Here is a 14425-nt window from a genome sequence, read left to right as displayed (position 1 = left end):
TCGACCCTACACACGCCACCATCCCAGCCACTCATCTTTATTCCGGTCCAGAAGGACAGCTGCCCACCCCACCCCCACCCCACATCGCAGTTTAGATAATCCCCCATCGTCCGAGCACGACATATCCTATCGGCTCGAATCCATCACAGCCGATAATATCAAATAGCCCATCATGTACCAAAACAATCCCACCGTCAAAACTCAAGAGAACAGCCTCACCATCATACCCCATGGCCATTCCAACTCATACCGCCAGCCACCAGCGCGAACCACCATTTCACTCCCAAATCACAGAGGCCCATCATATGCCAGCCACCATTTCAAAATCGGTTCAGAGTTCTTCGTTTTGTTGAACCAGTGCTGCTGAAACCAAGCACTCATGACCAGAAAGGCTGCGTGGCCGATGGGATGTTTAAATCATACTTGTATATGTATATTTTTTTTAAATGGGAATCTGTGTTGTACGTATGTTGAACTTCTTTCGCACCGTACGTATCCAACCGTGCTAATCGGGGCTGCGGGAAGAGACAAAACGAAGCACAAAGGCTTATTGTCTGCAGGGGCATGCTTTTATTATTACCACCCATTGGTTATTGTAATCCACCACTGTGGATCGTCCCATCCACCAAAACCCGCCAGTCGCCACGGCGCTTGTGCCAGGCTAGGTGCACCTTGAGGCCACGTGAAGTGTCGAAGGCTCGCCGACAGGTCTCGGGACAGACCCAGCAGGTGCCGCCACGGCTTGGCTGACTTGAGACGTGAGCTGTAGATGCACCACCAGCTGTGCCACCTATTGTGCCAACTCGCTGCGTTTTACTCGGCCTGGAGTGCGCACGTTGTTGTGAGCGTCTCTCCTCTTGCCCTCCGTTGTTGTTGTTGTTGCTGCTGGAGGGCGACTGCCTCCAATTTCCCAGCAGCAGCGGCAGCGTCCTTCACGAGCCTCCTCCATCCCGTCCACCAACTCTCTCACCCCGGCAATCGCTGCCCATCCCAGCCACACCTCCCCGCCCCAACTCGCCTCGGGGAGCCGGGGAAGGAGGAGCCGGGGGAGGAGGGCGCCAGCCGCCGCCGTGGTAGCAGCAGCAGTGGCAGCGGCAGCAGCAGTAGCAGCAGCGACCCCCTCCATCGTGGGCGAAGATCGTCGCGCCAAGAGGCGGCTACCCCGCCCGGCATGCCGGCCGCCACGCCAGCAGACGACAGCCGGCAGCGTCGCTCTCCGCTCGGAGCCAGCGAAACCCGCTAACGCGACGACAGAGGAGGAGGAGGACGAGGAGGAGGAGAAAGTATAAACGAATAAAGGCGTAAGGCAAGGAAAGGGGGGTGGTGGTCGTTAAGTGCGAGAGAAAGCGGCGAGAGACAAAGCGAGAAAGCGGCGAGAGGCAGAGGCGGGGGTGAAGTTGAGGAGGCGACATTCCGATCCAGCCTCGGGGCCCCGCGCGCCGCGGCTCCGAGAGGCCCTCGTCGGCTGCCGTGAGTGAGATCGTCTCCTCGTCTCCCTGCGCTCGGTAAGTTACCTGAATCGGCCAACTAAGTTGTTGCTGTTATTGCCCTAACAATGGGAGGGGGGGGAGGCATCGTCGCCCGTGGTGTAATGTTTCTGGGTCGAGTCGCGACCGTCTCTCTCTCTATTATCTTATCCGTGTGATGGGAGTTATTGTCGTCGTCTTATCACCGCCGCCGTTTTCGTACGTAAGGTTTTGTCGTACATTTGTCTTCTTCTTAACGTAGCCTTGGGGGGGTTCTTCTGCTTGTGTTTAAAGTCTGGCTGGGTGGCTGGACTCTGGTTTGGCGCCACATTGCCCGCCGCAAATCTCTATCACCGTCGAGGGGTTAGAGGGGGGGGGGTGATTGTCTTTAATAATGATAAAAAATATATATATTCTTGTCTTGACGGATTAAATAACTCGCGTCTTGTTTTGACGGGTTAAATAACTCTCACGCTCTCTCTCTCCCTGCTTTGTCCGAGGATTTGTTGAACGAGAATGTTGAGGGCGCCACGTTCACGGCCCGGGCTGAGACTGCGACCCTCTTGTTAAAACTTAAAACTTCGCGTGCGTCTTTGATTTATATTTAAAAGCAGTGGTCTCCTACACTGCTACTAACTAACTACGCAGACATTCCACTATAGTTCACGTTTAAACCTTGCTTCAGCTCAACTACAACCACGATTTCAGTTAGTTGAAAATAAATACAATTTTGCATTGTACAGTACTGTCAAACTGTGTTGCTGTGTAGAGTAAGTACTGTATAGTACGGTGTTGTCAGTAGTCGTGTTCGAGCCACTGCCGGATGGTTTTTGTGGCTAATTTGACCATACTTCACCACGCTGCTGGTCCGTGCGGGGTTCCCTACGTGTTGCCGATCCACCTAAAGCATGTTCCAGATATCGATCGCCACTGATGTTAGCCGTGGTCGGGAATCGAACGAAGGGCATCCCAGCCGAGTGCGTTGACACAACCACTGCGGGCCCCCCACCACTTTTGAGCAGTGTGCGTGACGAATTGTGTTGAGTTGTTGGGTATTTCTGGAGGCGATGACTTCGAGGACAAGTCACAACCTGAATTGCCCATCCCCATGGCACGCTGTCGAACTGCACGCATTGGTGAATCGGGCGAGCAATACGTGGAATGCTTATTCGGCCTTTGCACTATTTATGCACAACTGAAATGAAACGATTTAAAGCTTTCGCGACTGCAGGGATTCATATTCGTGGTTCTTTCGGTAAAGTCACCACGTAGAAGGGAAACAATAAAATAATAAAAATATAAAACAATACAATTCTCACGACGTTTCGACTGCAATCATCCTGATCATCATCAGGATGATGATTGCTTGTGTTTCCCTTCTACGTGACTTTACCGAAAGAACCACGAATATGAAATGAAACGGTTGTACGCATTAATCGTGCTGGGACGTGTAACAAAAAATATTTTACATATTTGAGCAAGAATCATTTGAGCAAGAATCGCTACACAGGGAGAGGTGGCAGTAGCTTGGGAGGCATTCATCCAGCAGTGGATTGGAAATAGCTGATGATGATTGCATCTGCCTTGAAGTCAACAAGCTTTAATCTGCAAGAGAACCACGCGTTTCAGCATATATGGAGATGATTATTCCAAGCAGTTGTGTTTGCCATCTGTTTGCCAATAAATCTTGAGTGTGATGTTCTGCGTGTGCTGGTACGGGCTGTTATGCAAGGTCTTGTTCTATTTACAGTCTAGCTTTTAGGGACAACTTGACTCAAAATAAACTTTTATCTCTGCCGCCTGTTACTCGCCAAGTACGCCAACTCTCTCTTCACACCTGCATGCTGGATATGGCCCCACATGCCGCGTTGTTCAAATGAGTCTTCATGATTGCTTAGCACTTTTCTAACCTCTTTAGTTCACATTTGCCACTTGCCACACACAAAGTCCGGTTTTGACAAACAAGCAGGTGAAACTCGAGCAGTCGAACAAGCAGGTCAAACAATAGCAGAACAAGCAGGTGAAACAATAACAATAGCAGACTCTTAAGTACAGCTTTTATTTTTCAAGCATGCTGGCACATGCTTGTAATCCTCCACCACTGGAGGTGCAGGGAAAGTGAGTCGCACATACGTTGTGAAAACTCCCTTCCCGTGGGCGTCTAGGTGGCATTATACCCTGGCACGCCAGGATAAGGCAGTACAGGAAGTGGAATATTCGCCACGTTCTAGATTTGAAGCTTTCGTGACTGCAAGGATCCATACTCTTTGGTTCTATTCGGTAAAGTCACGGCTTTACCGAATAGAACCAAAGAGTATTCGCCACGTGTTTCCATCTCTACGGGGATAGAGTGTCCCACTTGCGCGCGTGGATTTCCTCTGGGTGTATAAGCACTCATTAATTTGTCTGAAGAAAAAAATATCATTTTTAAATAAAAACCCAATGTAGGATCCTTATTGTTTTTTTTAAAGCCAGGGTGGCTCTGTTGGTTAAATAAGTGATACGTCGTCTTGCTAATACATAGTCACTGTATTGTATGTACAGTATGTTAAACTTCTTTCGCACCGTACGTAGCCAGTCGCGCTATTCGGTTGTCTGCGTGCACTTAATGTCGCCGACAGCGTCATCATCCACCCTCTCTCGTATCCGTCACCGCAACCTTCACCTCCATCTACCACGTAAAGCGCATTGATTTACCCCGTTTTCATATTCGTCGTCGCACCTTTCAGGGACGCATCCCCAATGTATTGTATAAACAACAGTTATTAATCTATATACTAAAATGTGATTATGCTATCTTTTGAACAATAATGTCCTCCGTTTAAACTTTCTGTAAAAGGGGAAGGTTGTAGAACATTATTTATAACGAGAATAAGGGCATGCTGGAAGTGTCGGTGAATGTCAGGATTAAATGGCTGGTTTGGCCTTTCGAACACTGAGCCGAGTGTAACAATACCTATGGGACTATGGGTACTCTGTACTCCACATTTGGCATTATAGTATAACGCCGCCTCTGTTCATGGCACACGATTTATAAATGAAATACACTTAACTGACCTTCGATTAAAAGATCCTCTATGCTCCATAGTCACAATCTCAGACATGCTTTTCACAGCAAAACTTTTGCAGTTGCTATCTCAAAATGAAGAATTTTAGTTCTTTGTTCGTCCATTGGTTCCATCTGCATGCACATTAAAGCCTTTGCCAGGCTCTTTTGTCCCTTAGGTCACGACTTAGGGCAGTTGCCATCGTTACTGATTTTTTCAAGTACCAAAAGGGTTGCCACTGATCCATCCTGTGTGGCTTTACAGAATGCCCTCCAATATGCGGCTATGAAGTGCTTTTGAAATAAAGACACGTACAGTGGTACCCCGGAGATCGAACTTAATTCGTTCCAGAAGGCCATTCGAACACCGATTTGTTCGAACACCGACTTAATTTTCCCCATAAGAATTAATGTAAATGACATTAATTGGTTCCAGACACAAGAAATCTCTCGTTATAAAGCATTTTTACACGAAGTTTACAGTAATTACATGCATAAAATCATACCAAAAAAACAAGAAACAAATTAATGGAATAAATGAATAATATGGAATAAATGAAATAAATTAACATTGAACTTCACTTTACCTGTAGTAAGGAGAGTTGATGGCTTGAGTGGAAGGTGGTGATGAGGAGGAGGTGGTAAAACCTTTGTCTGGGCAAGCGTCATGCACGCTGCTGCCCAACACGCGTCTCAGCCGTACAGGTTCTTTCAAGTCGCGATTGCCCGTTCGACCTCCGAATTTCGTTCGGTTTCCGGGGCAAAAAATGTTCGGAATTATCGTTCAAACCTATTTGTTCGAGTTCTGGTGCGTTCCATCTCCAAGGTTCTACTGTATATGTTTTAACATCTAATATTTAAACAAAAGCGACATCAACTTAACATAACAATGTTTCTGGAGATGAAGCTCAATGGTATTTTTTCTGAGATTATTTAATGGTATTTTTTCTGTGATTTATTTCGCAGCTGCAGAACAGCAAAAAATGTCCCCAATATGCAAAATGAGTTGAAACATAGGCTGCCAATGTGGCTAATCCATGTTTCTCTTTGGAATTCACAGGTACACGCTTGTGAGCTGGTGTTAAAATGAGCTGGAGTTTTTTAACTCGTTTGTTGGAGGAAATACATCAGCACTCAACGTACCTGGGAAAACTCTGGTTCACCACGTTCTTAATTTTCCGCATCGTGCTGACAGCCGTCGGTGGCGAGTCAATCTACTACGATGAACAGAGCAAGTTTGTGTGCAACACGCAACAACCGGGATGCGAAAATGTCTGCTATGATTCCTTCGCTCCTCTCTCCCACGTGCGTTTCTGGATCTTTCAAATTATTGTCGTGGCAACACCGAGCATTCTCTACCTTGGCTTCGCCATACACAGGATACGAAGGTATGGTAAAGTTACATCAACAATAATGATAATGAAGACAAAAACCTGAATTATACACTTGTAAAAAAAACACATGTAAGCGTATGTTTTAAACTTTTCTTTATACGTTGTCTCTGTAGGTCAGAAGACTCGCCTGCCTACAAAAAACTGAGACGGACTCCACTGATGCATCGTGGGCCAGACCGTGAGGCTGAGGAAGCTGAAAATGACCAAGAGGAGGATCCGATTTTGCATGAAGAAGAGGAGTTTGATCACAAGACCAGCAGTGAGGACGAAGACAAGAAAAAGGATAATAAACGGCACGATGGGCGTCGCATGATCAGGGTTGATGGCCTCATGAAGGCTTACGTGTTGCAGCTTATTTTACGCACAATGGCCGAGGTAGGCTTCCTCATTGGCCAGTACGTGATGTATGGCCTGGAGGTGATCCCTCGCTTCGAGTGCACTCGTTATCCGTGCCCCCACCGCGTTGACTGCTTCATCTCGAGGCCCACGGAGAAGACCATCTTCTTGTACGTGATGTACGCCATGGCCGGGCTCAGCCTGGTGCTCGACGTGGCGGAAATGTGGCACCTGGGGATGGGTGCCCTCGGCGACGCACTGCGAGGCCGTCAAACGAAGCATGATCAACGGTATTGAGGCTTTTTTGTGTTGGTGGCATCCACCGTGGCATAGACCGGGTGCTCATAATATCAGTGAAAAATAATGTTGAGACTAAAAAAATATTGGCAGAGTGCTTGGATGCTTTACCAAGATGCCTTTGAATTTAGAGTCGAGCTTTTCTAGTTTAGAGTTTAAGCCAGACCAGGTGGCTTGGCGATAGAGAGAGCCGCTCGCAAAAATCCTGCTTGGGGTTGATTTAGCCCATCATCCCTCTGGGGTCTATGAAATGAGTGCCACTTCGCAAGAAAGTCAACGGTAATGTGGATAAACTTGTCCCCTGTCATATGAACATGTAATTTCCACCACTGGATTTGGGCTGTAAACAGCAGATGAGCACTTGCTAAATGCTCATTTGAGCAAGAATAACTTAGAAATTTTAGACATACTGGGGGCGATTTTACTTGGTGATCACAATTTATCATTTGTGTTCTTAATGGCAGTAATTTACAATTTTTAATACGGTACGGATTGGTCATTGTTTTATGATAAAACATGTAAATACCTATATGATTAAGAGCTGATATGAAAAAGGGAGTTAAATATTTGTTGTAGGTTTGGATTCCTTTGTAAATATTGGTCTTCACGCAAGTCGTATATATTTTGCCAACTCTAAGCGTTTAAAATGTGGGAGGTTATTGACCGTGCTGGTAAAGTGGTGTAACTGATCCAATGTTATTGCTTAAATGTGGAGAGCCATCTGTGCACAATTTCTTATCCCTCTTTCATAATGCATACGAGTCAGCTTAACCATACAACAATAGAATATTTCGATTTAAAGCTTTCGTGACTGCAAGGATTGATCTTCTTTGGTTCTTTCGGTAAAGTCACGTAGAATGAGAATAAAATAATAAATTGATAAAATAAAATAACACAATAATATTCTCACGACGTTTCGGCCACAACCTGATGAAGGCCGCTTGTGTTGTGGCCGAAACGTCGTGAGAATATTGTGTTATTTTATTTTATCAATTTATTATTTTATTCTCATTCAACGTGACTTTACCGAAATAACCAAAGAAGAACAATAGAATATTCGCAAAATCAGTCTCCTCATCTCCCTATCTGCTGCTAAACTCCAGGTTTACTCTCTTGTTTTCACTCACCCTGACTATTGCAATTCTCTTCTTCTCAGCCTTCCTACCAACGCCTTCACTACACTCCAACAACAGATACAAAATGCCTCAGCCTGGATAATTGTTTAACCTTCCCCACAATTCCCACACTTCTGCCCTACTTTCCCAACTCCCCTGGCTTTTAAATGTATCACTCTTGTCTACAAATCCCTCCATGGTCTTGCCTCACCATATTTTGCTTGTCTCATCTATAACTACGTCCCATCCTGTCCTCTACACTCCCAATGTCTATTGTCCCTCTCTGTATATATCTAATGTATGTTGAACTTCTTTCGCATTGTACGTAGCCAACCGTGCTAATCGGAGGTGCCTCCCTCGCCTTGCGCCCAGTCACGCTTTTGTTCCTTTTTCCTTCTTGCTCCCCTTCACTCGAGCCAACTCCCACTGCCCATTAAATAATCTTCTTCGCTATCACCTGCTTCCGTTCCTCCCTTAAAACCCATCTCGTCTCCCTTGCCTAGGCTATTGCTACTCCCTGCCCCGGCCCCTAAGCTATGACCAGGCCTACCCCAAACCCTATCGCTACCCTTACCCCTCCTTAACCACTCCCAGCTATTCTCCTTACTGCAAGCAGAGCTACTCCACCACTTTTAATAACCCCACTTTTTAGTTTAACCACTATCATCTCATGTGCAATTGTATGATTCTAAAGCGCCTTGGACTAAGGCACTATATACCTCTATATAAGATAAGATCCTTAGGAAATAGTGTAAAGAAATGATTTATAAAAATGTATTTTATGGTCATTATAAATGAACAGTACCTTCTGCTTTGCACATTTAGGAACGTGGAGTATCACCATAGGGAAGAACAACTCAAGGTGTTGCCTTCTTATGGCAGCTATGAAGACTATCGTCCAGAAAACGTTCCTTCTGCACCGCCACACTATAACTGCATGCCAAAGCCCGCGGGCCAGTTTCCGCAAAGGTATGTGTGCATTTAAAACTATAATTACAACACAGCCGTGTTTTTATTTTAGCTAAGAATTGCTGTATTTTACAGTTGGCGTGCACTGCATTTTAAAGTCGCCTAGCAGCGTTTGATTCTCGGCCATGGCTAACATCAGTGGCTCGTGATAACTGAATCAGTCTAGAACCCCCCACACTCTTCACAAACCCACATTGACCGCCATAGTGAGATACGTTCAGACAATCCCCATGACCAACTTGTCAGACAAAGGTGCTGTATAATTGTAAAAGGAATATTATTTCAAATGACTACTATTCGATTTACATTTTATATTGAAATGAGTTTATCTTGGCCACATACATCGTAAAGCTTCCGTCATTTTTTTTATCAACAGGATTGCGAACGGCAAGCCGCCGCAGATGCAGACTTCAAATGCCATCGAGATCGATAAAGCCCCGGGGATAGATCTATCGCGGCTGCAGGACGACCTGCGCGTGATGCAGCAGCGGCTGGAGCTGATGTCCCGTGTCGGGGCCGCGCAGGAGAACAGCAGAGTGGAGACTCCGGCCTCCGACTCGGTGGTGACGGAGCAAAATCGCGCAAACACAGCTCACGAGAAACATCACCACAGAGCGGCGGAAGAGTTCAAAACCGGGTCTGAGAAGGGAAGCACGATTAGTTCGAAGAGTAATCCACCCATTTCAGTTTAGTTTCAATTTTGTTATGAAACCGAATAAAACGTGTGTCATCTCTTGGGTGTTTAGTTGATGTACATTTCACTGAATGCTGCCGATTGGTACAGCATTAGAGTAAGTAAAAGGTGCTTGGCAAACTTAATGAAATTCCATGTCCTGCAAATATTGTCATCTTCTAAAGATAAACATTAGTCGTCTTAATTATTATTGAGTTTACCTTAAGCGGAACAAGAAAAATCCACTCGCATGGCATTTGTGCCTTTTGACACCATTTATAGTTATAACAGAGAAGTTTGAGTTTAAATAATATTTATAGTTACTTTCTTGAGTTTAGTTAATGATACATTCTTCAATGAGATACGAATCTAACCCAGTGTGACAATGTAAACACTATTGATGTTTTAATTTGTGTTGTTTAAAACCATATGTAGAAATGGTGAGCATGTGAACATTTCATTTATTTTACCAGGATTCAACTGATGCACAGTGCCAGTAACAAAACCTATCAATGAGTACATGTTTAGTTACTTAATTGCTCTTAGAATATTCATGGTATACATTTTATTTATTGCATTTTTTCGTAGAATTTGTTTAGTATTTAATGGTAATAATAAAACTTCACCTGCTTTAATAGTAGGACTAACATCCTCCCCCCTCCAAAGAAATGCCATGCACAATCCCTGCAGACGTTTCTGGCACAAGACATAGGATTTATGTAATTTTAACCTTGCCAATTTCGAGCCGTGTTGTATCAGATTATTTCTGCTTTCTCGTAAATAGTGAATGAAAATGTGAATATCCATATTGGCACATATAAGGTTGTGCCTCGGCTAAGCATAAGGAGAAACATTTCAATACCAGATGAATTTATTTATAACAATTTCCCTCCTAGAACATCCTATAGCTTGTAAGCCTCATAAAATGGAGAAATTGTTGAGTGGTATCGCTAAAATAGGCCTTACTAGTGGTTTGGAGATAATGTTCTCTTGGAGATGCATTTGCCAAACTTGATTGGTGAACAAGGTGAAAGTCATGATTAATTTTGTACAAGTTGATATAATGTTCGTGTTAAAACCAGGAGGCAGCATGAAGAAAATGGATGGAATCCTAGAATTTGTGGTCATATTTTCAAAGGTGTAAATCCCAAAACATTTTGTATGCTGAATGTAGTTGCATCTTGTTTGATAACAGTTAAAAAATAAAATGGCATATACGTGCTGTTTGGCTGTATGCCTACATTCCCACAGTTGTTTGGAATTTAAGTCTAATATTGTTCAACTGTAGAATACAAATGCCTATTTTTTGTGTTTACACTATCGGTGAGGTGTGGTAAAATGGCCCTGCATCACCAGCTTGTTGCACGTGCCTATGCACGCCTGTAATCCAGCAGTGGAGGTGAGGGGTGGTGGATCACACACCCACTGGGCTCTGAGGTTGCCATCTCCATGGCCTTCCAGGGTGTAGAAGTTCAGATAGTGGATTCTATTCCATATGCATGGATTTTTTGTTGGTATTCCCGTTTCCTCACACATGTATAAACGCTCTTTAAACGAGTTCGCCAAACGTCCCGTGTGGGGGTACAGAGCTTTGGCCAAATATTGCCGCCAGCTTTGGCTGCCTTCCCACTTGTCTGTGGTTTCCTGCATCTCTTGAATCATTTGGTCTTCCTCTCTGAGTGTGTACAAACACTGCGCTTTACAAGGCTGTGTATTTGGTTAAGCATTATTCAAGTTTATTTTGTTACACCAGGTAAAGAACTCAATACACTAGGATAGTACAATTTGCAAGAGTGACCTGGGGCATTCAGCTGCCAGTAGGGGGCGATGATAGCTATGTGTAATGCCAATTGACAAATTTGTGGGTAATTATCGGTCTACTCTTGTGAATTACTTCACAGGCTCATTTAGTGCCCACTGAAGCAGATGGCATGTTTTTTTTAATGTATATCCATTACATCAGCAGTATTGAGGGCAGCCCCCTGGATTCGAACCGTGAACCTGTGCGGCAGTTGGTTCTACCTAATGACCCCTTTTGAGGTGCAAAAGTGCACTTGGTCAAATGACCACATCTCATTTACTAAATAATGGGAAAATAGAATGCCACCTGCTCCAGAAAACATTGACTAATCCCGTAAGTAACCCACGTGTAGTTGTGTTAAGTAGATAGGAATGTTTTGCATTTGTAAAAACACCAAAAGTTAATGGCAGTACTACTGCCAGTTTCAGTCCTGGCTTTAGAAGGCATACGTTCAAGTCCCTCGTTATATAAGAGTCATGTGTTTATCATTAAATGGTTACATGAACACAATTATGGTAATTGTAGCAAACAGGTTCCAGTTTGAACACACTAGGAAAAGAACAAACACATAATTTACACATTAACAAATAATTATCAGAAAATATACCTCCCCATATTTGTCTCGTCACATCAGCCACATCAGGAATTTAAACAGCTTTGGTTCAACACAAGCACACTGAACTGGTTTTGACGTTCAGTGTTTCATCAGCAGTCAGGCTTGCTTGAACCCATGTTGGTGAACTGCCAAATGTTTATAGTCATGGTCCCTATCTTTTATAGGTTCTAGTTTGATGCAAAACTTTATAATACTATATGTATTTACAATGCGTTGTGAAATCCTACTTTAAATTCTAAAAGCAGATTACGTTTTAGCCAATATTCTAGCATTGTCTTCTTTGGTTCTTTCGGTAAAGTCACGTAGAATGAGATTGGAGAGTATATAGAGTTTATTGATAACATTGAGGTAGTTTATATTTTGGTTTTCATTGGTTTTACTATATGGTATTCATTATATAGTGTAGTGTATACCCAGTTGCTTTGTGATTAATAGCTCAGCTTATTGAAGAATATATTAAGTACAATTATTATATTGATGTAATATAGACTTAGTTTTTTCTCACATTGGTTTACTGTATGATAGTTGGGTAGTTGGAGGCCCTTTAGCGTCCATATACTAAATGCCTCTGTTGATATGTAAACTTTGACTTTAAGACAGCTATTTTTGTCACAAGCTAATCCCTCACTATTTCAATGCTAAATTCTCATGCTTTCTAGGTGGTTCACACCTATCACCGAGCTTAAAAGACGCCACGAATCTCAGCAGCACTCATTGAAGCACTGTCGTCCCGACAGTTCTGTTCTTTCACCTGAAGAAGGCCGCTTGTGTTATGGCCGAAACGTCGTGAGAATTTTATTGTCTTATTTTTATTTTATTATTTTATTCTCATTCTACGTGACTTTACCGAAAGAACCAAAGAAGATGATTCCCTGCAGTCACGATAGCTTTAAATCGAAATTCTAGCATTGCTCAATATATAAAGGTGCCTGGAAAAAAATAGTATTACACAATATCGTAACAATGTCAAGTAAATTGGGAATGTCTTTGAACATGCAAGTACTTGAAAAGGTGTGATCGTTGGTACTTTATAAAAAAAAAATATAAAACTGAATAAAAAAAGCATGCATGCCATGCTTAGTTTAAAGGAAACTCTAAGCTAAACCAAATGTGTCTTGTAGCTGCCTGCATACATAGGCAGTCTCCCAGACTGCCCAACACAAGTTTTATGCTTCGTTATTGGGGAAAAAAGCCTTATAAATTGTCTTTATATTTCTCCAATTTAATCCCAATTGTATTGTCGAACTCAGAGCAGTGCATCACACTGTTAGATATGGTCATTGCAACATAACTCATTTTTATAACATTTGTCGATGCAGTGATGTCACTATGAACAAAGTTCTTGTGCTTGGTTAGAACCGTATAATTTGTTTACCCATTACAGATGCATTCAACTTGTGTTGGATAACCAAGGACAAAGCCCTGATATTTATGTACAAGATTAAGAAGTGTGTTTATTGAGGTTGCATCTGAAGTTTTGTATTGCTTTTATATTAACGATACTGTTACATATGTGTAATAGTAGTGCCAAGCTGTCCTATATTTCAGGGCACATGAGTGCAAAAGCTGTTTTGTCTGCACTGCCAATGTTGATGTCTTAAGATGGACTGTATTTGAACCACACTCTTTGCCTTGGTACAGTTTTTGGTTTAATGCTAAATATTGCTTTTCTTGAAATCTATACAGGGGCTTATGCTTGCAAGGTGGATTAATTGCCTTGGCACTGTCATATAATGGTGCACAATACACAATAGAACATTCCGAATAACGACTGCACAGCAGCATTATATTCCAAGGATTGGTGTTACTGCCTAATATGATTTTCTGAATTGATCATTCGAGGAATTGTTTTTCACCACAATTTGTGGGCCTTTTGAGGATTCTTGTATGTTATACATTTTCTATTTTCTAACATTTCAGGAAGTGTTGTATTTTCGTTTATATTGTTTTTTTATGATTACATTGATGTCATAGGATTTTTGTAGTTGAGGTAATGTGGACCAATTAATAAAACCTATTTCCAAAAAAATATGCATTCCTATGATTTTGTGTAGATATGTGCATGTTAAACATGCGTTTTGGTACATCAGCCATGATATATCGATTGCAGGCTCCATTTCAACTGTTTGTCCTTTGTTTCCGTCCTTTGGCTACCTCTGTAATCACTCAACCATTTCGTCAAATGATGTGTCCTGCCCAAACGCGCATACTTTTTTTTATCAGTCAATATGATGTCTAAAACTTGCATATCATCTCTTATCCATGTGTTCCACTTCCATTTTTGGTGTAACTCAAAGGATGCACCTCGCATCGGTTCTTTGCACGCTTGCATTACTCCATTATTGATGTGTCTTGTTACTTCATGTCTCATTGTCGCGGTCCCATTCCTACTTTTTATGCTTTTCATCACAATGTCTCAAGAATTTGGTGAAGAATAAGACGGGCCCTAAAACTTTCACTGCGCTCCGTAAACATAATCGCCATCCCTCAAATCTCCATGGATATGTCTCAAATAGGCTTCAGTACAGCCATGGGAAATTACATCAATATGGGGAGCTCATTCCAAGATGCTTATTTTAAGCTCTGTTGCTATGAAGCAAACACCACCCCAGGATGTGTTTTGGAAATGTTGGTTTAGCTTAATTCCTAGTTTTATGTAGATGGTTCCAACTACATGCTAACGTTGACCCAGCATAGCAAGTTTACTTGGAA

The 14425-nt window shown here is 42.8% G+C and overlaps 1 protein-coding gene across 1 annotated transcript; it reads left to right on the top strand.

Annotated features, from left to right (window-relative positions):
- The first annotated feature begins 637 nt into the window (after window positions 1-637).
- LOC116950290 (gap junction gamma-1 protein-like) lies at window positions 638-12010 on the top strand. The gene is made up of 5 exons (XM_032967997.2): window positions 638-1505; window positions 5573-5900; window positions 6020-6532; window positions 8480-8623; window positions 9000-12010. The coding sequence occupies exons 2-5, from the start codon at window positions 5599-5601 to the stop codon at window positions 9313-9315; spliced, it is 1275 nt and encodes a 424-aa protein (XP_032823888.1). The 5' UTR covers window positions 638-1505; window positions 5573-5598; the 3' UTR covers window positions 9316-12010.
- Window positions 12011-14425: the final 2415 nt, after the last annotated feature.

The sequence above is a fragment of the Petromyzon marinus genome, chromosome 2 (assembly GCF_048934315.1).
Source record: "Petromyzon marinus isolate PM22_M1 ecotype Great Lakes invasive population chromosome 2, UKy_Petmar_22M1.pri1.0, whole genome shotgun sequence".
In the NCBI taxonomy this organism is placed as follows: Eukaryota; Metazoa; Chordata; class Hyperoartia; order Petromyzontiformes; family Petromyzontidae; genus Petromyzon; species Petromyzon marinus.
Note: the sequence above shows the minus strand (reverse complement) of the source record. Positions and strands in the feature narration are given on the sequence as shown.

Coding starts and splice junctions, on each gene's coding strand:
- LOC116950290 (XM_032967997.2), top strand. CDS start 5,599: ATGAGCTGGAGTTTTTTAACTCGTTTGTTGGAGGAAATACATCAGCAC. Junction 6,533..8,479: donor CAAACGAAGCATGATCAACG/GTATTGAGGCTT, acceptor TTGCACATTTAG/GAACGTGGAGTATCACCATA. Junction 8,624..8,999: donor GCGGGCCAGTTTCCGCAAAG/GTATGTGTGCAT, acceptor TTTTATCAACAG/GATTGCGAACGGCAAGCCGC.